The sequence below is a fragment of the Pholcus phalangioides genome, unplaced genomic scaffold, assembly GCF_987345545.1.
Source record: "Pholcus phalangioides strain wild (caught in Gottingen) unplaced genomic scaffold, Ppha-v1.0 ptg000042l_1, whole genome shotgun sequence".
Taxonomy (NCBI): Eukaryota; Metazoa; Arthropoda; class Arachnida; order Araneae; family Pholcidae; genus Pholcus; species Pholcus phalangioides.
In genome coordinates this window covers 14,007,094-14,030,880 of record NW_028301628.1, presented here as the reverse complement: position 1 = coordinate 14,030,880, position 23,787 = coordinate 14,007,094, and the positions used below count along the sequence as shown (strand labels likewise).

Here is a 23,787-nt window from a genome sequence, read left to right as displayed (position 1 = left end):
ATTTAAAAAACAGCAATGCTTTTGAAGTTGCTCAATACTGAAAATATCCAAGTTCTTCTGAATATGGCCTTTAAAATTCATGAATAAACATTAAAAAAATGTCGAAATAGGCATTTTTGAAAAAAAAAAATTCAAAAATAGCCAAAAAATGACATTTATGTAATTTTTCCTGAACTTTCAGGATCTATTCATAACTTTCTTGGATGTATTTTTTCTTCCTCCATAATAATTAAACTGAGTTTGAAGAGATTGTACAAAAAAGTATATTTTCTTTTGGTACAGTTTTCTTTTAGTTAGCTTGAATCGGGTAATGCAAGAATATTTTTTTCCAACTCATTTCAGGGTAAGACAACTCTGAGTTACAAGTTTGTGGAGAAAAATGACGTTCCTAAACCTTCAGTGGCTTTGGAATATTCTTTTGCGAGACGTAGTAAAGGTTTGGATATGGTATGATGTATGTTATTATATTAATATATGCATAGAATAACATTCACATGATATTTTTCCTTTTTTTCTGTAATTAATGCTCCAGCATTGAAGTTGAAAAAGATAAAAAGTCTATATTTATTGTATTCATATTTTATTGTAAATAATGCAAAATATGTCTTTGGCAATTATTTGGCAGCTAAAATAGGTCATAGTCATAGTACAATATGCATGTGTGAAAGTTTTTTAAATCATTTAATGGTCTTGTGTTTGCAGGATAAAGAAGTGTGCCATATCTGGGAGCTAGCTGGAGGCACAATTTATGAGGATCTTCTGCAGATTCCTCTCTCTGAAAAGAATTTACAGTTTGTATTTCATTTTTAATGTCAACAATTTAATTAAAGTTACAGGAGATACTGTGAAATTTCACTCTAATGATTTTCATGGAATGAAAGTGGATGGAATCTAATTTTCTACACATTATCACTGTGGGGAATCTCCTAGACCAAAGAGTACTATCATTGTGTATAGATTTTCATTACAGGTGGTATCATTCTTGTATGGGAGTTCCACTGTGTACTTGATTTTATTTCAACAAGAGAGATTATATTTTTTTACCATTTTATTCAAAGTAAGCTATTACATTTGCACATTTAATGAAAAAGTTTTACGGTACAACACAAATTCAAAGTATTTTACTACTGAAATTTGAATAAAGAAAATAAAAGTTATAATGATAAAAAAATAACTAAAGCGATTTTCCAAATGATAATTTAGGCCAAATCATGATACAAAACTTCTTATTTCAATATAAGACAGTACATCTTGTTTTAATAATTTGTGAGAGTCATTCATAAATTGTGGTAATTTTTTTTTTATCAACCAATAATTTAATTTTTACGGTACACTGTGATGTTTTTATTTTATTGGTTACATTCAGTATGCTTTTTTTTTCTTTTAGTACTTTAGCAGTAGTATTGGTTCTGGATCTGTCTGCAGTAGATGAGCTATGGTTCACTCTGGAGATATTGATAAGAGCAGTCAAAAGTAGAATAAATGAAGTGCTGAATAACAATCCAACAGTGAAGGCAGCTGTGGCGGAGAACATGAAAAGATTCATCAGTGATAGACCAATTGCAAGTTTTTATCAGTTCTTGTTTCATCCTAACAACTTTTTCCTCAGCAATTTTTAGCTCTCGTGAAACATTAATAAAATGAGGCAAATTCCTGCAGAAGAATTTGTTTTGTTCAACACTATACCAACAGAAGATTGAAAATAATATCTTGATTATATCTTTAATAAACATCTGTTAACATAAGCAATTTCCAGTGTATTTTCTTATTAATTTTTGTGTTATTTTACTGGAATTTATACTTTTATAATAATGGTATACCCTTATTTAGAAGACACCAACGAATAAGGCAAATACACAAAAAATAATAAAAGTCCTAATGCATTTCAACACCAATGGGTGCCGTCTTCAGAGGAAAAATTTAACCACTAGTTTCGCTGACCGAGTTTCCCATTTGGGTTGAATACCAAATCTTCACGCTCGGTTGCTATTCAACCCAATTCCCGATTTGGTATTCAACCCAAATGGGAAACTCGGTCAGCGAAACTAGTGGTTAAATTTTTCCTCTGAAGACGGCACCCATTGGTGTTGAAATGCATTAGGACTTTTATTATTTTTTGTGTATTTGCCTTATTCGTTGGTGTCTTCTAAATATTCTTGGGCAAAGTGGATCAACTCTTCTATGGTATACCCTTGTTTATTTGGAACTCTTTGTTGACGATGTCAATTTTCTCAATGATAATTTAATTTTTTCTTCAGTGATAGAGAAATTACAAAAGTCAGAAATTTGCCTACTCACAAAAATGAAGATGTACTTTATGGCAAAGAGACTTGGCAATTGCAAATATGCAAAAACAATTTGTTGGAGTGCTTGTTCAAAAGGCATTATTCAGTCGCAGGGGCCAGAACATTATGATTTATCTGAAATGATGTTGCTAGAACGACTTTGTGATACATTTACAAAGCAAAGCAGAGGCTTTTCAAATTGTTTGTATGTCAGTTGAAAAAAATATAATTTGACATGAATGTCGCTTTCCACTTGTTAATACAAGATATACAGAAGACTGGATGTTGTGAAGATATTTATTATTTGAGATGTTAATTTTTTTGTCCATGAGCTATTTACTGATCGGTTCACCGTCCATTGCACGGTTCCATTCGGCACATATACGCTCTAGCGAAGGAAAATCTCTATCTCCTCTGTAGCTTAGTGGTCAGAGCACTCGTCCGGCAATCGAGGGACCCGGGTTCAACTCCCGGTAGAGGCAGTGATGAGTTTTTTCCTTCCTTAAAAAAATTAACATCTCAAATAATAAATATCTTCACAACATCCAGTCTTCTGTATATCTTGTAAAAATATAATTATTCTTAATATATTTCTTTATATTTTATTATAATTAGTGAAGATGACACTAAACCTTTAAATTCCGTCATATTCGATTATATCGAAGCATTTAAATTTTCCATTCTAGGCTTGTACATAATTATGCTGGATAGCCAAGGTTCCACTATTATGTTAATATAATACAGTTGGACTCAGATATAATAAACTGATTCAACAAGTTCTTCAATTTAACGATTTTTTTTTAAAAATTCTTACGAAACTAAAACTAAAACCCCTATTTAACAATAAAAATCCTTGATACAATGAATTATTTTCAAACTATCATAATATTTTTTTTCTTATTTCTCGTTACCCAAAGCCACAATCCGAAGATTTCACTTCCCAGGATTTAACCTTCTCTAGAGACAAACAAAAAAAATTTAGAGTAGGACTTGGTTCTTTTTTGAGTGAAGGAGGCAATAAAGCCATTTAGAGTGTTTATAGGAAGGTTTCAGTGGCCAATCAGTGCACACTAATACCATCAAACATTGTGCTGTCCGCATGTTTAGATTTCAGTGAAGGAATGAAGTTACTTCAAGTTTGTATGCTCTGTCTTCACAAGCAAAGAATACTGGGCCATCTGAATAGAAAGTGTTTTTTGGTTACTTAAAAAATAACAATTTCGACAGAATTTGATATAGTTCAATGTATCAAACAAACTTCTATAATTCAATTTTTTTTATTCATCCTAACTTTATTCTTAAGTTTATATTTTTTTCTTTAATTTTTGTCTAAACTAAGTTGTAATAGTAACCCCAAAGTAAGTAGCTTTTAAAATTAGCCATTTCAAGTGTGTTTATGCTCCTGATGAACTTTAACCTTTATTTAAAGTGGTCAGAATGAAATAAAATGGTAAGTTTCTTACAATTTGTTAAATCAGGGTTTGACTGTATCATACAATATTGTAATCTATTATATTAATTAAAGTGTGATTTTCAAGGGGAAAACATTTTATTCTCCTCTGTTCGAGTTTTTAATGTTTCTTAAAATATATTTTATACAAAGTAATGTTTCATAGATGTATGTGTCAGAGATTTTTCCCCCTTCCAAAATGTTATTTCTATCAATATGCTAGCCTAATTTCTATTATTTTCTCTTCGAAACAAAAAGGAAAAGTTAGTCGATCCTTTCCCAGTTCCTCTTGTTGTTGTGGGGTCAAAATATGATTTATTTCAGGTTTGTAAAAGCTATTTCTTATTCATGTGTTTGATTATTGAAATATTACTTTCTTCAGTGACAATAATAATACACATTAAAAAAATATTATTCTTCTATAAAAAAGTTATTGTAATTTTAATCATTTAATTGCAAATTAACACAGCATTGATTGAAAGTTTTTCTGGCTAAAGGACTGTTGTAAGTTTGAATATACACTCCATTTTTTGCCAACTCCAGTAGTTGACATCAGGAGATAATTACTAAAACCTACAGCTACCCTTTGGCCTAAGAAACAATGTTCATCATTGGATGATGACCATAAAAATTTGACTGTAAAAACAGTATTAACAAAATATTGTGACTTTATCAAAATCAGCTCAATTAAGCGTTTAAGTTATTCAGTTATTAGAAACAATTTTTTTTCTATCCCAATGATAGGAAATAGAATCAGAGAAAAGAAAGCTGATTTGTAAATGTTTGAGGTATGTGAGCTTAATCAATAGAGCATCGTTAATTTTCATTTCCAACCGTATCGAAAATCTGATGAACAGAGCCAGAGTTCTTCTGAGTCACATAATTTTTGACACATCTGCTAGGTAGGCAGTGAAATTTTTATTTTCAGTAAAATTATAAATATTGTATAAAATATACATTAGACTCTCGCTAATCTAGCAAATTATCAGACCAGGGTATGCCGGATTACAGAAACTGTTGAATTACTGGAAGTTAGTTGAGAAACATATTTAAATAATATAAACTTCTGCACTTAACATGCCAGTGACATGTTTTCTTTGTTGCCTCTAAGCTCAAAGCAATACTCAAGATTATTAGATTGGCCTGACTAGCACACAGCTGGATTGTCGCGAGCCTACTGTATTTCATAGTTCTCTCTGTTAGTCTGTGTGGTGATTGGTGTCTGATGATTAGAGTATGTCTTATGATTTCAAAAAGTATGAAAGAATATTTTTTTACAGATTTATGTTTTAAACTCTTGATATTTAATATGAACTGCTCCTAAAACTTACATATCTTAATTATGAAAGTTATGCTATAGTGAATATTGCATTAAGTGTCATTTATTAAAAAAATTCTTGTCAAAATGTTGTGTAGTTTGTTTGTGGTTTTGGCATAAAACTATGAAATAAAATTTTATTGCATAACTAATTTAAGGATTTTTTTTATGAATCTACATGAATATTACAGAGGGCTCATAGGCCGAAGTAAATAAATTTTATAAAAAGAACATTCAATGTAAACTGAAGAGCCAAAAAAAACTGGTACAGGCATGAGTATGCAAATAAAGAGATATGGAACCAATCAGAGTACGGCGCTGCGGTCGGCAACGCCTATATAACACAACAAGTGTCTGGCATAGTTGTTAGATCGGTTACTGCTGCTACAATGGCAGGTTATCGAGATTTAAGTGAGTTTGAACGTGGTGTTATAGTCGGCGCACGAGAGATGGGACATAGCATCTCCGAGGTAGCGATGAAATTTGGATTTTCACGTACGACCATTTCACGAGTGTGCCGTGAATATCGGGAATCCGGTAAAAAATTAAATCTACGACATCGCTGCGGCCGGAAAAATATCATGCAAGAACGGGACCAGCGACGACTGACGAGAATCATTAAATGTGACAGACGTGCAATCCTTCCGTAAATTGCTGCAGATTTCAATGCTGGGCCATCAACAAGTGTCAGCGTGCGAACTATTCAACGAAACATCATAGATATGGTCTTTCGGAGCCGAAGGCCCACTTGTGTACCCTTGATGACTGCACGACACAAAGCTTTATGCCTCGTCTGGGCCCAACAACACCGACATTGGACTGTTAAGGACTGGAAACACGTTGCCTGGTCTGACGAGTCTCGGTTCCAATTGCTTCGAGCTGATGGACGTGTGCAGGTATGGAGACAACCTCGTGAATCCATGGACCCTACATGTCAACAGGGGACTGTTCAAGCTGGTGGAGGCTCTGTGATGGTATAGGACGTGTGCAGTTGGCGTGATATGGGACCCCTGATACGTCTAGATACGACTCTGACAGGTGACAGGTACGTAAGCATCCTGTTTGATCACCTGCACCCATTCATGACAATTGTGCATTCCGACGAACGTGGACAATTTCAGCAGAACAATGCGATACCCTACATGTCCAGAATTGCTACAAAGTGGCTCCAGGAACACTCTTCTGACTTTAGACACTTCCGCTGGCCACCTAAATCCCCAGACATGAACATTATTGAACATGTCTGGGATGCCTTGCAACGTGCTGTTCAGAAGAGATCTCCACCCCCTCTTACTCCTACGGATTTATGGACAGCCCTGCAGGATTCATGGTGTCAATTACCTCCAGCACTATTTCAGACATTAGTTGAGTCCATGCCACGTCGTGTTGCAGCACTCCTGCGTGCTCGCGGGGGCCCTACATGATATTAGGCAGGTTTACCAGTTTTTTTGGCTCTTCTGTGTACGTAATGTGCTACATTTACATCTAAAAATATTTATCTCTTTATGCAGTACACTTTTTTGGAACGGAAATCTTCTAAATATTTTTTGTTTTATTTGATATTCAAATATCATTAAAAACTGGTTTCAGTGGAACTTTTTTTAAAACCAATCTCTTATTCTATTTTGGCTTTCTTTTCCCCAGCAAATCTGTGCAAGTGGATTATAATAAACCTGTTTTTGCACCCTCCTGTAGTGATTCTTCATCATCTATTGGTAATTCATTTTCTTTTTGCTAAGTGTTTGCTCATATACAGGTGCAAATTTGGGGCTGTATGTCAGGAAGGGGGAAGGGTACATTAGTGGGATTAAAAACCAAAACCATATGGTGAACAGTGCTGTCTTAATGTGTGGACACCCCCAGCAGCAAGAACAGAGGGACCTTGTAAAGATGAGATCTGGTTAAAATTTTGAGAGTGAGTATGCAAATTGGCGGACAAGCATTTCTAGCCAGAAGGGGAGAGGTGCTAAGAAAAATCGCTTTGCCCACCCTTCCCGATCTGTAACTCTTAAGATGGCCCTGATGGTGAATAATATGTATCCCATATTTAGAACCATTATTTTCTATTATTTTTCTCACTCTTGAGAGGGGCAATTGTCACTTCTTCCTTTTTGGATTCATTCATAGTAGAAAACCCATGCATGGGGTTCCCCCTGATAACGACCCACTGCATAGGTTCTATTTCACTCTCATAAAATTCAATTTTTTCCCTTTTTCTTAGCACACAGTCTATTAATGCTTTTGCTCGATTTTTAGTTGAAAGGCCTAAGTTTTCAAAAAAAATTGAATGAGAACACCTCCTACATTTTATTCTTATTTGAATATTAGTTTTCTTCAGGTTATGTTTTTTTTTTAACCAAGTAGAGTAGACACTCGTGGGTTGAGTTGTCAGTGTAATAATATGTTTTCTGCGTTGGTCATTTTGCTTTTTAAAATTGAGTTTTCAAAACTAGCAAATATTTGAATTTTTAAAATTATCTGAAAAAGTGATAGAATAGGTTGGATTTGAAACTGAATGAATCTCAGATATTTCAATCTTTATTCCATATTCACCAGCATGCTGGGAAACAGGTTGACCAGCATGCCAGGAGTCAAGATTCTAGGAAATTCTTGAATATCTTTATGCTGAAAGTCTATTGAATTGGCTAAGTGCATATTGCTATCCTTATTAAACTTCATTTTTCTTGTCATTCAGGGAATGGGCCAGGTTCCAGCATTCTAAAAACTAATCTCCCTAGAGTTTCACAGTATACTGAATAATATGGGGAAATACTGTATTTTCTAATATAACATTTTATTCATGAACTTATACTGATTTACTTGTACATGCTTTTTTTTTAAATTCAAATCTCAGGCTTCTATGCAGAATATTTTATTTATTGTATTTTAATCCTCAGGAAATTTGCCAGATTGTCATAGATCATCATCTAGAACAACAGTGGAGTAAGTCTTGTACTTGACAGTTTGTATTTATGTTTCAAACAACATTTCTCTCTCTAAATATATATGCACAGATGTTACTGGCGAATGCTTCTAACGTCTTATATAGCATTCAGTCAGTAACATCTGTGCATATATATTTTTTATTTCATGTGCAAATAAATGTTGACATTTTATGAGTATCATGGACCAATTTTCTCTATGTAGTCCTGATTTTTTTTCCCACGCTTAAGTTCATCTCTTCAATGATTGGTTTTCCTGAAGAAACAGGGATGGGGATGTCATTTTAACCCTTCAGGTGCTCAATAATCTATGAGCAATCGACACAAAATCAACAATTTATAAAATAGTGATTGTTCTACATCACCAAAACTGGAATAGACAGCTTGTGGCAAATGTGTAACTGGCTGCAAGTGTTTCCTAACCCCCTAAATGGCATAGTAGAAATCCTAAACCGCCTAAAGCTATATGTGTGTGTGTGTGTGTATATATATATATATATATATATATATACAAAAAAAGAATTATTTTAAGAAAAAGGGAAAAAATTTAATTTTATGAGAGTGAAATAGAACCTATGCAGTGGGTCGTCATCAGGGGTAACCCCATGCATGGTTCCAGAAGTGTAGGCGTTTCTGAAGGGTGACTATGCCTAATTGCATTAAAAATGCCAACACTTGTTCCCCAACGCCTGCCTTCTTAAAAACATGTTGGACGAAAAAAGCCAATGAAAAAATTTTAAAAATACAATATTAGAAAAAATATATACAGAGCTTCAGATTATGAGCTCAAAGAAGCATGAGAAAAAATATACAAAGTTACAGGAATGTTTTTTCTACACTTCTATGAACAAAAATCCAAACTGCAATACAACTTTGTTGGCTTTCGTTTCATTGATGATCTAATCATTTTCAAATGAAATTTTAACAGCATTTTCCCCAACATCTATCCTGAAGCGCTTTTTCTGAAGGAAACCACAGAAGAAGACATAATAATGTTCCTGGATATAAAAATATACAAAAACAACAATAAATTGGAAATGGGTGTTTATGACAAAAGAAAAGACTTCAATTTTTCGGTTAACAGTTTAAGCCACTGGCATTTAAACATCAACACCAAAATATTCAGAAACACACTCATTTCGCAAATTTGTAGATTCAGACACATTTTTAATAATAAACAGGACTTCAATACAGCACTCTTCAACCTTTTCAAAACTGCATCTGGCAACAGTATTCCAACCACCTTCTTTAATGACATTTTCAGAAAAATTGTCAAAACAAGTCTCCCCATTCTTGAGGAATGTCCGGTGATTTTTTGACTATATTTTTTGACTTTTTAATTTATTTTGGACTTTTTAATTTTTTTTTGACATTTTTCATAATCCTTGTAAAATATTCCTGTAACCTTGTATATTTTTTCTCATGCTTCTTTGAGCTTATAATCTGAAGCTCTGTATATATTTTTTCTAATATTGTATTTTTAACATTTTTTCATTGCCTTTTTTTTGTCCGACATGTTTTTGAGAAGGCAGACATCGGGGAACAAGGGTTGGCATTTTTAATGCAATTAAGCATAGTCACGCTTCAGAAACGCCTAAACTTTTTGAACCATGCATGGGGTTCCCCCTGATGAAGACCCACTGCATAGGTTCTATTTCACTCACATAAAATTCAATTCTGTTTTTCCTTTTTCTTGAAATAATTCAAATATGTTTAAATACTGATCTTCCATTGTTGTCTTGATTGTGAAATTTACAGTTTTTGCTTTTTTCTTCACCAAATCCCACCTAGGTCTGTAGAGTACTAGTATGTAAAGGCCTGTTTTATTATAGTTGATAGGGTTTGACTGTGAGTTGATTACATCACATTTATGAAATCATCAAATTTAGAGATATAGGTTGAGTTACTATGTTTTTTTTTAAACATTCATTAATTCCTTTTTGTCTTTTGTTATCATTCTGATTCTTCTATCGCCGCTATGGTGGTCCAGTTGTCATAGTGATGGACTCACAGCTCGAGGACCCAGGTTCGAACCCCGCCATAGTGGTAGTCGGCTGAAGTTGGTTTTCTGTGGTTCCCAAGTTCAAGGCGCGAATGCGAGCCGATCTCCCCTTTAAAAAGTCTCCCCACAGAGAGCAACAGACCTAAAAACAGTACAAATGTAATTCAATCATAACACATCACTCACTTCCCTTCTGAAATACAGATGGCAGCACTGAAAAGTCAAAACACAATACTACATATGCACTCAGACTGTTAGGTGCACACACAGTTGCACTTCCCGCACAACATACTAGGTAGTAAATCGCCCATAGATGGTGATAGACTTGAGTTGTGCTCGGTTTGAAAGACAGAAAAAAGAAAGATTCTTCTATCATAAACTTTGTTATCATATATGACTAAGCATGTTCAAACTGTTATGATAATTAACCTTATTATATTAATTAATTAAATTAATATACATACATATTTTATATTAATTTTTCAGATCACTTGAAGATGTGAAAAGATGTTTTGTAGTATTCTTTCCCCAGATAGTGAGTAAATTTTATTTCTATTTCTTCTGGGAGATGAGAAATGACATGAAATGGGAAAAAAAATGAAAGAGTTGGTTCAGAAGAAAACCAATAGTTTTGTTGTAGGAACAAAACTTGTAATGATATGATTATTTTGACTATTAATTAATACAAATAATATTAATATAACTATTGATTTCATGGGTGACAAAGCTAATACAGTCATACTATAAACATGCTGATTACATACCATACATACATTATGCTGATTGGAAAACTGTTTGTTTGTGATGAAAAATCAATTATTTATGTACTTATTAATTCTGTATCCTCTTCAAGCTGGAGCCAAAACTAACCATTAAAAAAATTTCAATTAATTAATTCATTGTGTTTCAAAATGCTCTGTAGAAAGAAAGAAAATTTTTAAAAAAATTAATTAATTTGGGTCAATATCTTTATTAGGGCCATTTGAGTTAGGTACCTCAAGTCTTAACTTGAAAAGAAAATCATTAAAGCCACTGAAAACAAAGGTACACATTTGTGTACCTCTGGAGCAAAGAGGTTGTGCCAAGTGGTAAAGGGCACCATGTCACAAAAGGGAAATTTTACATTAGAGATATTTAGAGATTTTTTTTATAGTATGGCTTTCTCTATGAGCTCGTTTGTTTTGCAAAGTGAATACAGTAAAACTCCTATTAACGGTTACCCCTGTTTAACAGCCAAATAAAAATATCCAGACAAAAAGACTATTTAAATAATGTATTTCAAACCTCCTGTTCACCCTTGATATGGGGTCACAGACACCATTTTCGTCATTCCTTCCATTGTACTAAAACCCTATACAGACACCAACAGTTGTAATTTTGGTCCAAATTATGCTCACTGGATGGCAGCAAAAGTTTAAATATTTGATCAACTTTTGTGTATTTGGCTGCTTTTAAATGAAATATTGGCTTGAAGTTTGTTAATGTTTGGTACCTCTGATGTCCATTTAGAATCTGAAATCATGTGTTGCTCTGATTTTGCTCCTATATTTTACATTATTCTCCACTGTTTAATATGGCCAGTTCTAGTATAATTGTCGCTTGCTATCACTGAGATAAAAAATTAATGTCTCAAATAGAGTGAAAAACAAAAAATTGGAGTTCGTGCTTTTGCAAATGAATTGAATGCATTTGTTAAATACATTTTCCTGTAAATGTAATGACGGAAAGTCTTTCTGCTTAAAATACATTTTGAAGGAGTTGAAATACTCAGCAAAACCCACCACACTGTGACTGATCAGTTTTTCCAAAAAGATGTTGATTCAGTGTGTATAAAATTTGTATAATAGTTTTTTTGTAATTTTAATTTTGTACCTACATGCAATAACTATGTATTTTCATGACTTTAAACGCATCTCATATTGACTTGCAAACGGTTTCCGGGTTGTTAGGCCATGGTCTAGGAGATTTTCTTCCTGACGTTTCGCCCACATCTGTGGCAGGCATCATCTGAGGTTAATTCGACGTAAGTCTCCGCGGCAAGCGAGAAAGGCTTCGTACACCTACTGTCATCGACTTGTTCTCTATATGCATTTCTGAGACTTGATCGGCCGCAGAAGAACCGCATTGGTTGGCTTGTGTGGATGTGTTGTGCACCGATTGGCTGCAAGTGGTGTCTGGCGACGATTGGCTGTCGAGGTCATTTTCTCTCTGGCATTCATCGGGGGCACATCTCAACTCTCTGCGGCGCTGAAGTACCGGGACCCAAGTGGGATGCACCTTCATCGTCTCCTCCTTTCGATTCATGTTGTGGTGCTTGAATATTTCAATGGCTTCTCTATGAAGACGAGCATGGTAGTGCACCTCCGACGATATTACCTCGGTCTTTTCAAATTTAATTTTGTGGCCAGTTTCCCACATATGTTCTGCAACGGCTGAACTTTCCGTTTTACCCAGGCGGCAGCTCCTCTGGTGTTCCTTTATTCTTGTAGCAGTACTTCTTTTTGTTGTTCCTATGTATACTTTTTCACACGAGCATGGAATCCTGTAGACACCTGCCATGCACAGCGGGTCTCTCGGATCTTTTGCCGAGCGTAGCGATTGTGCTAAATTTCTGGTGGGTTTGAAAATGGGCTTGATGTTGAACTTTTCCAAAACTTTACCGATTCGATCGGTGACCTTCCAGATGTAAGGTAAGTAGGCTTTGGCTCGGGGTTCCAGATTTCCTTCGTTACTATTGTTGTTACTTTCCAGGCGCGGTCGTATGGCTCTTTGAAACTCTTTTACCGAATAACCATTAGCTTTGAAGGCCTTCCGTAGATGGATCAGTTCTGTGTCGAGATGTTGTGGCTCACAGATACGGTTAGCACGGTTTACCAGTGTCTTTATCACGCCTCTCTTCTGTCTCGGATGGTGGTTGGAGTTTTTGTGGAGGTACCGGTCGGTATGCGTCGGTTTCCTAAAAACGCTATGCCCTAAGCGGTTGTCGTCAGTTCTGTTCACCAGAACATCCAGAAACGCTAGTTGTGAATTTTTCTCCGTTTCCATTGTGAACTTTATAGCTGGGTGAATGCTGTTGAGATGTTCCATGAATCTTTGTAGTTCGAGGTCCCCATGCTGCCATAACACAAATGTATCGTCTACGTAACGAAGCCATACCAAAGGGCTTAGTGGGGCAGACCGTAAGGCTTCAGCTTCAAATCTCTCCATGAATAAATTGGCCACCACCGGACTGAGGGGGCTACCCATTGCTACACCATCAAGTTGTTCATATATACTGCCATTCCAGATGAAGTAGGATGACGTGAGGCAGTGGCGAAACAAGTTCGCTATATCATGTGGGAACATGTCGTTGATATGTGAGATAACGTCCTTGAGAGGGACTTTTGTGAAGAGCGACACCACATCGAAGCTGACCATACGGGTTGATGGAGAAAATTGGAGATCCTTTATTTTCTGGATGAAATGTGATGAATCTCTGATGTGTGAAGAAGTGTTGCCCACAAGGGGTTGAAGTAGAGTGGCTAGATGTTTGGCCAGAGTGTGAGTAGCCGATCCTATTGCACTGACGATGGGACGCAGCGGTACATCTACTTTGTGTATCTTGGGGAGTCCATAAAGTCGAGGTGACAAGGCTTCAGACTGTCTCAAGCGCATTTTGATCTCATTGTCTAAGGCCGATTTTTTAATCAAGTCGTTAGTACGGCGTACTAGTCCTGCAGTTGGGTCTTTAAGTAGCTTCTTGTAGGTGTTGGGCTCAAGCAGTTGCTCGATCTTTCCATTGTAGTCTGTTGTTTTCATCACCACTGTGGCGTTCCCCTTGTCTGCTGGTAGTATGATAATCGAAGGATCTGCATTAAGTTTCCTGATTGCGCGTCGTTCTTTTGCACTGATGTTACTGGAAGGCTTGGGTGTCTTTTTGAGAATTCTAGATGTTTCGATTCTGATGTCTTCAGCTTCTTCTTTAGGCAGCGTTCTTATTGCAGCCTCCACATTCGCAATGATGTTCTCCACTGGGACGGCCAGTGGTGTGATGGCGAAATTTCCCCCCTTGCTCAGGATAGACGTTTCCTCCGTTGAGAGTTCTCTGTCGGACATGTTTATAACAATGCGGTCCGTAGCGATTGATGGCTGTACGATTTTCTTTTTCACTTTGTCAAACTTCCGTATCTGGCGCACTTTGTTTCGCTCCTTCCTCATTTCCATTGCGGTGTATGTTAAGAAGTCAATTTTTTTTTTTTTTTTTTTTTTTTTTTTTTTACCCATGGACTGGATAAAAATTGACTCCTTAACATACACCGCAATGGAAATGAGGAAGGAGCGAAACAAAGTGCGCCAGATACGGAAGTTTGACAAAGTGAAAAAGAAAATCGTACAGCCATCAATCGCTACGGACCGCATTGTTATAAACATGTCCGACAGAGAACTCTCAACGGAGGAAACGTCTATCCTGAGCAAGGGGGGAAATTTCGCCATCACACCACTGGCCGTCCCAGTGGAGAACATCATTGCGAATGTGGAGGCTGCAATAAGAACGCTGCCTAAAGAAGAAGCTGAAGACATCAGAATCGAAACATCTAGAATTCTCAAAAAGACACCCAAGCCTTCCAGTAACATCAGTGCAAAAGAACGACGCGCAATCAGGAAACTTAATGCAGATCCTTCGATTATCAGTTGAGATGTGCCCCCGATGAATGCCAGAGAGAAAATGACCTCAACAGCCAATCGTCGCCAGACACCACTTGCAGCCAATCGGCGCACAACACATCCACACAAGCCAACCAATGCGGTTCTTCTGCGGCCGATCAAGTCTCAGAAATGCATATAGAGAACAAGTCGATGACAGTAGGTGTACGAAGCCTTTCTCGCTTGCCGCGGAGACTTACGTCGAATTAACCTCAGATGATGCCTGCCACAGATGTGGGCGAAACGTCAGGAAGAAAATCTCCTAGACCATGGCCTAACAACCCGGAAACCGTTTGCAAGTCATTTAACGCCGGCCATGAAAGCCTCAGACAGCATCTCATATTGTCAGAATTTCATTCATATTCAAATAAAGAACCATTTCAGTTGCTGTTAATGCTATATAACAGTGGTTCTCAACCTTTTTTTATCCATGGCCCCCTTTCAACCATTTCTTATTCCTGTGGCCCCCTTCCCCTTGCGAACATGAATAATTTTCTACTCCCCCCCCCCCCCCCCGTTTTCACATTAGAAGTTATAAGATAATTATTCAAAAATTGTCTGAAGTGTAAATATTTTTGAATTTAATTTGATTAATTTTTAATTTATGAAAATAACGAAAAAGCAAAATAAACATAATAGAATACAGTAAAAATTGAATAAATCCCTTTGGGTCACAAAGTGTCTGTATCATCGTAATGTTACTTTTTGTGAAGTTTATTGTGTTTTGTGTTTTTCTCAGTTTGATTTGTATGTTTTATGTGTTGTGTCAGTCCAATTAAAAAAAAATCAATGTAAACTCTGCACTTGAAGACGGCACAATGTCATCAAGTTACTGTACTGGATGAAATTTTTATTATTTCCAAATTTGTTTTTTTTATGTGTAAATAGTTATGGTTTCATTGAGAAATGTCAGTTGTAGCTTCCAAAATATGCATTCTTATAATGACAAAAATCGCAAAAAGTGGTAGCAAAGCAGTTTTATTAATTTTATTCTCTTCATGCGGATAAAAGTAGTAATGAGGGAGTAGCCACACAAATGAATCGCAATTGAGAAGTTCAACCTTCCACATAGTTTTCAACAATAATACATGTATCAAGGATATAGGTTCATGTTGTAGCCCTACTATGAATTTCAAAAAATGAACTAAAATACGTGTGAAAAATTGTTAAATATTTGTTCATTCCAGAGAAATCATGTACGCAGTGAAAAAACTGTTTGTGTGAACATAATAATGATTCATTATCAGGATTTCAAGCCCATCGGAAAATATAAATAATCAGATTTTCAAATACGAAAATTATCAGTTTGTTGACTTCAATTTAGATGCGGTGAAAATCGGATATTTCATTGGATGACAAGCTACCTTCAAGTGGCTTTTTGGTTCATAATGTGACCTCTCTCTCGCAGGCGAATGAAGCAACGTGCATGTTGGCTTAAACACAACACAATATTTCACATCACAGTCCGTACTATATTTCATATACAGGGCGCATAGGTAACGGGGCATATGGTATTTTACTGGCGAACCATTGGTCCTAGAGGCATACTTCCAGTTGGAAAAAGTACCCGAATAATGTGCAGTACTCAGATATTTCATTCATGTTGCCAGGGGTTACAGAGTTATTAAAATAAAAATGTTAACTTTTTATGCGGGTACCCTGTGCCCCAAAACCCGATTGGAAAGTTGTTTCCTGCTCTCCGACAAAAAAATTCAACGTGTCTAAGTTCAAATTTTCACTGAGATATTCCAAGAAAGTTGGAAAAAAACAGCATTAAATGAGGGGAAACCATTTTACCCACATTGAATGCTGTTTTTTCCCAAATTTCTTCAAGTTTTTGAATTCGCATATCTCAATGAATATTGCACTTGGAAACGTGAAATTATTTTAGTTGGCATCGGGAAAGGCAGAGCAACAACTTCTTAATTGGGTTCTTTGGCACACGGGGGCGGTATAAAGAGTTTTTTTTTTTTTTTTTTATAGCTATACAACCCCTTACAACATGAATGACATATCTGAGTTGGACACGTGATTTGGATACTTTTTCTAGTTGGGTACGTCTCTAAGATTAATGGTTCACCAGTAAAGTGCCATATGCCCTGTTACCCATGCAGCCTCTAAATACACGTAAAAAAATAACTTCAGACGAAATACGGTCTCATTGTAACAAATACCATTACAACGGGAAAAATATCATTTTAACGTAAACTTTTCTAATCCCTCAGATAGGTTTACATAGGAGCAACATAAAAATCTGGAATTCCCTTGTAACGAAATTTCGTTATTACGAAATGATTTCTCGGGGTCTCTTGGAGTTCCAGTCTAATGGGGTTTGAGCAAAGCTTATTAATAAAGGGTCTTTAATACACTTTGGGTTTGACTGTATTTCCCCCCAAAAAAATCTGACATTTTTGCAGTAAAGTAATTGAACTTCGGCAATTTGATCTGAAAACAGTCCTTTTTATAATGATTATGTCCTTTTTACTTTTATAAAGTTAGGAAGGAAACAAAAGGAAGAAAGGGTGGGGAGAAAAAGAAAAATGGCCAAGACGGGCTCGGTTGTGCGTAAATGCCTCGAAATTCCACTTGTGCGCAAGGGGATTCGTGCCTCACTCTCAGTTTTATGACAAAATTTCACATTTATGAGACGTTTGACTATGGGCGGGAGATTAATCTCTATATATATATAGCTTTCAATATTAAAATATTTCATTTATACGAAGCACAATTTCAATTATTTGATATTTTCATTTTGATACGAACTCCAAATCTTTGCCATTTAGACATCATTTCCAACTATCAAATCCAAGCAGTTTTTGCAGATTGTGACGGTGCAGATTTGTGATTGTGCAGATTTTGAAACGCATCGCTGAATTGGTTTTGCATGCGTATTATCAACACTAAAAACCATAAATTTTATGTTGACAGATACAAAGAGACACATTGAGCGGGTTATCGACATTTCAAAGTGAAGACTTGCGTGTGAATTTATTGCACTATTTTTAGAAATCAGCAGATGCAGTGAGCCTCTAATAAACGGATTTAAATTGCTTTAAATGTGGTCATACGCCTTTTTAGAATTTGTTGTTTGTCCACAACATTGTTCTTGCAGGATAGGAAAATTGCATTGAAATTATTTAGGATGCTGCAGGCCAGTAGTAGAGCAGTTAAGAGGAAGCATTACAGTATCGATTAAAAAAACGTTAAAGATGTGGTGTCAATCTTGGAGGAAGTCCCAATACAGGGGCGGCTCGAGTTTACATGCCGTCCGGGTGCGAAGCCTTATGTGCCGCCCCTACTGGCGACCCTGCCAGGAGGCTGATAGGGATTCGGTGAAGGGCATCTAGAGATAAACCTGATTTTTTTTCAGAAGAAAGCAGCACGTCATTGTTTACCATGCAAAATGCGCATGACCATACGCCCCACTTTTGAAGTAGAAAATGTTTTGTTCTAGAATTATTTTACCATTCTTAATAAATGCCAGATAACTTAATCCTTCAAAGAGCACTTATTTTTGTGAGTCATCATCACTTATCCTGTGAAGATGATATTTAACGGGGTAATTTTTAGTAAGAAAATTTTTTCAAAGGTGTTTCTGGTATTCCAGGGGTGAAAAAAAAAATTCCTTTGCCTTCATTTGACAAATTTGTAGATCAAATTCTGAGTGAGGGTATGGGGCCCCTGGGCTGGGATCTTTCGCAGGCCCCCTCCCAGTCAGATTTCTCACGGCCCCTTATTTAGTTAATTTATAGCCTGAAAAAGCCAAAAAATTATGAGAATTATCCCGGGCTCTTGTTGGGGGGCATGGGTGAGGGAACCAAAATGGCCCTTGTAATAGAGTACAGGGGTGGCGCTTGGCCACACGGGGCACCGCTTAAGAGGATGCTAAATCCGGGGTGAATGGGTAAAAAAAAATTCAATTTGCCAAAAAAAACCAAACTGTCGGCTCTGGAGGGGTGCAAAATCGGAAATGAAGGGCCGAAAAAATGTTTTGTTAGGAATTGTTTGGATAAATTGTGAGGGAGGGGCATGACCTTCTAGGGTAGGGCTGACAGGGCTCCAGCTTGAGGCCCGGGACAAAATCCTTATAACTTTTCTGTTTTCACTCTATAAATTAACTGTAGAAGGGGGCCCCCGTGGAAAATCAGGCATGGGCTCCACGAAAGATTCCCTGACGCAGGAGGTAGAGGCTATGGAGGGAACAATAGGTAGGAGGTGCAAAAAATAAGTCCCACACGGGTACAGATTTTGTCTCGAGCCGCCCAGATAGCTTACATTCTTGTTTTTGGTATTGCGATCAGAGGCCTTGTCTATTTTCTCAACGTTTCCGTTGTCGAGGTATAGTAGGACTCAAAAGTGCGATGTCGTGAATTTTTACTGTGTTAAATTTTGTTGTCTTAAGTAAAGTCTACGCTGCTCCCCTGTACAACCTGCCGCACCCCTTGCACCCTCGCTTAAGCCGCTCCTGTCCCAATACATTATCACTGTAGTTTTGAAAAATTAAATTTCGCGGGTATTTTTCCCCCATGTATGATTTGATCTCTTGGAGTTTGTTATAACTGAATTCAACTTTATTTCTTTTCAGCAGAGGCAATGGATTGGCACCCCCTTTCAAAATTCATAAAAAAGACCCCAGAGCAATCATTCTCTATTCGATTTTTATAAATGTATTCCCCATCAGACCACTCAGTGCTGGCTGAAGATAGCTTTGTGCTAAACTAGATGGCTATCCGTCTGTAATTGCATGAAAATGATGGGTTTTTTACAAGCTTTCATTTTTCACCCATCTACTTCTTGGATTACATTTACTACCAGTACTCAAAAGAATGTCAATGAATGGTCAACAAATCTTTGTCTGTTTTCTTTATGGCAGCCCTCTTTGAATGAAAGGTCGGAACACACACAATTTTCTGCCTTTACGGTTATTCCATTTTGCTTAAACCTCTTCTATATTTTGTGTAAGGGCCTACTATCACCCCCAAGTCGTAAAACCACCGAGATTACGTGAACCACTTTTTTTATTTCCTTCTTCCTCATGTTAATGTTACTTGAATGGGGAAAAATTGCGAAAAAGATATTCTATGCACATTTTGTTTGAAATTTAATTTTTTTAGTCACTCTGACTAAAAAAATTTAATGTCAAAAATTTCTTCGTGGCCCCCGTATCAGTAGCCGTGGCTCCCCTTTTGCAAGATTTTCATCCGTGGCCCCCCTGGAATATCCTAGGGCCCCCGGTTGAGAACCACTGCTATATAATATAATTAATACAGGAACTCCATCTGATATGGTCACCCCTCTTTTACAGACAATTGGTTTTCCCCTTAAGTGTCTGCAAAAGAAGGGGATATATAGATCTTAATTTCATTTTTTAAAATAGGTAGGAAACAAAAAAAGTTATTTTTTGAGAAATCATCAATAAATATGAAACTGATTTTTATTTCCTGAACTTTTTCCATTGTCTCTCCCATTTACAAATTCTCAATTTTATGAATTAATTATCAAGTCTATACAGGTTCATAAACATTAGTGTTGACTGTATATTGGGTTGCTGTATTTTGATTATGATTTACATCCATATTTTTTATGTGAATCTTTTTTCAGCCACTTAGGTAATTTGCCTGTTGTGGCCTTTGTATTTGATGTCCTGCATCTATGTGTAATGTAACAAAAGTACTGCTAATTAATAGCTTTTTCCCAATATTGATGAAAATGGACTTAGTGCCTTTTACGTCTGGCTGAATTTAAAATTAGTGAAATAGATGAATATTTTTTAAATTATTAATTATCAATAATCAATGCAAAAAGAAACTTTGTTAATTTTATTAATATTATCCATTTTCTTTTTTTTTTTTTTGTAAAATTACTGTAGCCTTCAACTACTTGAATTGATGAATTCGGAATGTTTTGAATTTTAAATGTGATTAAATTGAAATAATAATAAATGATCAAATTATCATTTCATTAATATTATACTTTTTTAGGAAAGAGAAAATGTTATTCCTGCTGATCCCACAAGTGATCCGAATTTCAGAGAAGCTGAAATTGATAAACTCAGAGCTGAGAAAGATAAGGTAATTAATTCTGATTGACATCAGGTTTGAAGAACTATTTTTAGGGATTCTATTGGAAGTAACTGTCAAATGTGATATCTGATTAATGTAAAATATTGATTTTGCAAGTATTATTATTATTTTTATACTGTGATAGTAATGCAGGAAATATGACATACAATAATTATCTTCCGTCTAAGTGATTTCTAAGGGGTTTTAGATTTCTATATTTCTTTCTGAATCAAGTTTTATTCATATATTTTTCAGGAGCTTGAAGAACTACTAAAACATAAAAGAGAAAATAAGAAAATCTGGGAATGATATAATTAGCACTTAGAAAACTATTGTAACTTTCTGTCAAAAATATATTGTTATCCACAACCAAAAGAAGATTGTAGAATTTCATATTGATTACATGAGAAGATCTTGGTGTAATCCCTTTAGTCTTCAGTATCAAAGTAAAATTTTGTTAAAGTGTTGTAAGTCTCAATAGATTAATTTCCAACAGTTTATGAAAACAAAATTTGAAACTGACAGTTTTTTTTAATATAAAGCATTGTAAGTTTGTTTCCTCATGTTTTGAATTTGATGAAGTTTTTATCAAAGAATCAAATTTATTTATTTTTCATGAGAAAGAGATGCGAGTTTTTGTTTTTTAATGTAATCAACGCATTACGTTAAAATCCTCCAGATCAGAATTTTTTGAAATATACATCTCATTGTACTTGTATTTGATTTGTTGTGTAATTTCTTTTTCATCTTCTGGATGACTTGAAAGGTTTAATTAATTTTTAAATATTGAGTTTATATATATATATTTGGTGCTTAAACAGAAGTGCTGAAAAACTTTCACTCAAGATCCAAACTCTTCAAAAGTGTTTAAAATGTTATTATATTGTTTTGTACTCAGAAATAATAGCTCTGCATTCAAGCATGTTCTAAATCTGTTAAATTATTCATTTGCATCAATGATATATGTATGCATTATTGTCAATGTGTGAACATGCCATGATTACACACATATGCATCACAAGTTTAGTATAATCAATGTTACTTGTAATATATTTATTTTTATTTCAACTGTGTTCTATATGTCTTTCCGATGGTAAAATATTTTACTGAATTATTAGTATAAGCATCATGCTCGCAAAGCATCAGTTGAAATGACAGTGTTTTTTTATAGAATTTTTGAATATTTAAAAAAATATATATTTTCAAAGGTATTCTAACCTTTGAAAATATATATTTTTTTAAATATTCAAAAATTCTAAAAAAAAACACTGTCATTACATGTCCTTAATTGCATAAATCCAGATAAAAAAACAGAACATATTTTATTTTTATATGATTGTTATGGCAATATAATTTTTATGTTTAATACTTTTGATTAGTAGATAATAGAAGTAAGAGCTTTACTTCTATAACTGCATACTATATCTATCAGTCCCAAACATTTCTAGCCATAAAATATGTGATAAGTTATCAGTTTCCTGTAAATTCATTCTCAATATTTCTTATATCTGAAATTTTCATTGATATCAGTAAAAATTGAACCAAAAGTCACTAGTTTTTTTGGAAATTTGCAGAAATTGAATTGAACAAATTATCATGCAAATATGCAGCAAGCACCAAAATTTGTCATTAACTCTTGTATTTGATTTCTAAGCAACTGATACAAAAGAATGAGTTTGAATTTTGCTTATAGGTGCCACTGGTTTTCTCTCTATCATCCCATTATTTGGATGACATTTAAATTGTTATACTTTCATCGAGTGGAAAAAAGCTGATTCCCTGTTCAGGTGGTATAACCTACAGTCTTAGTCAAAATCAACTTGCAAGAACCTGAAAGGAAAAATCTTATACCTCCCGTAAGGCAAGAACTACCTCAAAATTTGTAGACAGGTGACGAAAATGAACAAGTGTGGTAGATGGACTGCTGTGTTTGAAAGTACGGGTATCCCTCACTCTATGTGGTCTCACTTTACGGGATCGATGAAAAGTTGATTTTTTTGGAAATTGTAACCTGTAAAATTTGGCCTGGAGTTTGATGTTAGTCTTGAAAATTAAAGATATGGTATAGTTAAAATCAGCGGCATCAGAAGTGTTTTAGACCTGTGGGTGCTCTAATTGGTCTTCTTATATAGGAGATTTGGTTTGGATTTCTGCATTAATTCTGGGGTTGCTCAGAATGGGGCTACAAAATACTGTGGGTGCTAGAGCACCCACTGCATCCTCAGCTCCAATGCCACTTGTTAAAATGAAAAAAGCTGTTGGATTTTATGATTTAGATGGGACAAATATGGAGCAAACACTCAAATTCAATTTACCAGATCTCACTAATAAACATCTTTTGATAACATTGACAATGGTATCAGAATTTTAATTCAAAGAAAAAGATCCTGATGAAACTTGAATTGTCGTATTTGCAAAAATATTCCTCTGGCAATTTTATTGCTACTGAAGTTTTCATGAGACGAAATGTTGTTTGCTACCCTCCGAATCTTGACTGTTTCATTGAAAAAATCTGTCATCCTATCATACTAGGCTTTTCAGGAAAAAAACATCCACACTCCCTAGAACTAATCACAAAGTACTGAAGATGGAAGTAAAAACTATTAATTAAATTCATTCACAGGCTTAAATTTACAAGATTTGAAATTCTGAATAATTCATTTGAAACAATTTATTTTGCTGCTGAAAATTGGATTTATTTATTTTCTTAAAATAAACCCCCTGTCCCTATCTTACCCATGTTAAATTCAACTCACTTTACACAATTTTGCCTTATAATATAATTTGTTTAACCAATTAATCTCTTAAAGCGAGGGATGTCTGTAATTTTATTTTCATATTCTTGATGATTATGGGAAAAGTGCCCCTATTGGTATGATTTTAACTGTATTTTTCAACCTAATATTTATTTAAATGATTATATATTAGGGTGGAACGAAAAAGGGTGTTTTTTTCACTTTTTTTGGAAATTGATGTTGCCTTAGTATTCAAAAGATGCCTTTCAAGGTTTTAAGACGTTATACCAAAATCTAGGAAAATATTTTA

The 23,787-nt window shown here is 35.2% G+C and overlaps 1 protein-coding gene across 1 annotated transcript in view; it reads left to right on the top strand.

Annotated features, from left to right (window-relative positions):
- LOC149064510 (cytoplasmic dynein 2 light intermediate chain 1) overlaps positions 1-21,946 on the top strand; it is a 119,385-nt gene extending 97,439 nt beyond the window's left edge. Inside the window, exons 6-15 of the mRNA XM_089255342.1 lie at positions 343-447; positions 703-791; positions 1,388-1,562; positions 3,994-4,059; positions 4,480-4,637; positions 6,698-6,768; positions 7,951-7,996; positions 10,484-10,532; positions 20,662-20,751; positions 20,998-21,946. Coding sequence (XP_089111468.1) covers positions 343-447; positions 703-791; positions 1,388-1,562; positions 3,994-4,059; positions 4,480-4,637; positions 6,698-6,768; positions 7,951-7,996; positions 10,484-10,532; positions 20,662-20,751; positions 20,998-21,051 — 903 coding nt within the window. The 3' untranslated portion in view covers positions 21,052-21,946. The remainder of the gene's footprint in view (positions 1-342; positions 448-702; positions 792-1,387; positions 1,563-3,993; positions 4,060-4,479; positions 4,638-6,697; positions 6,769-7,950; positions 7,997-10,483; positions 10,533-20,661; positions 20,752-20,997) is intronic.
- Positions 21,947-23,787: the final 1,841 nt, after the last annotated feature.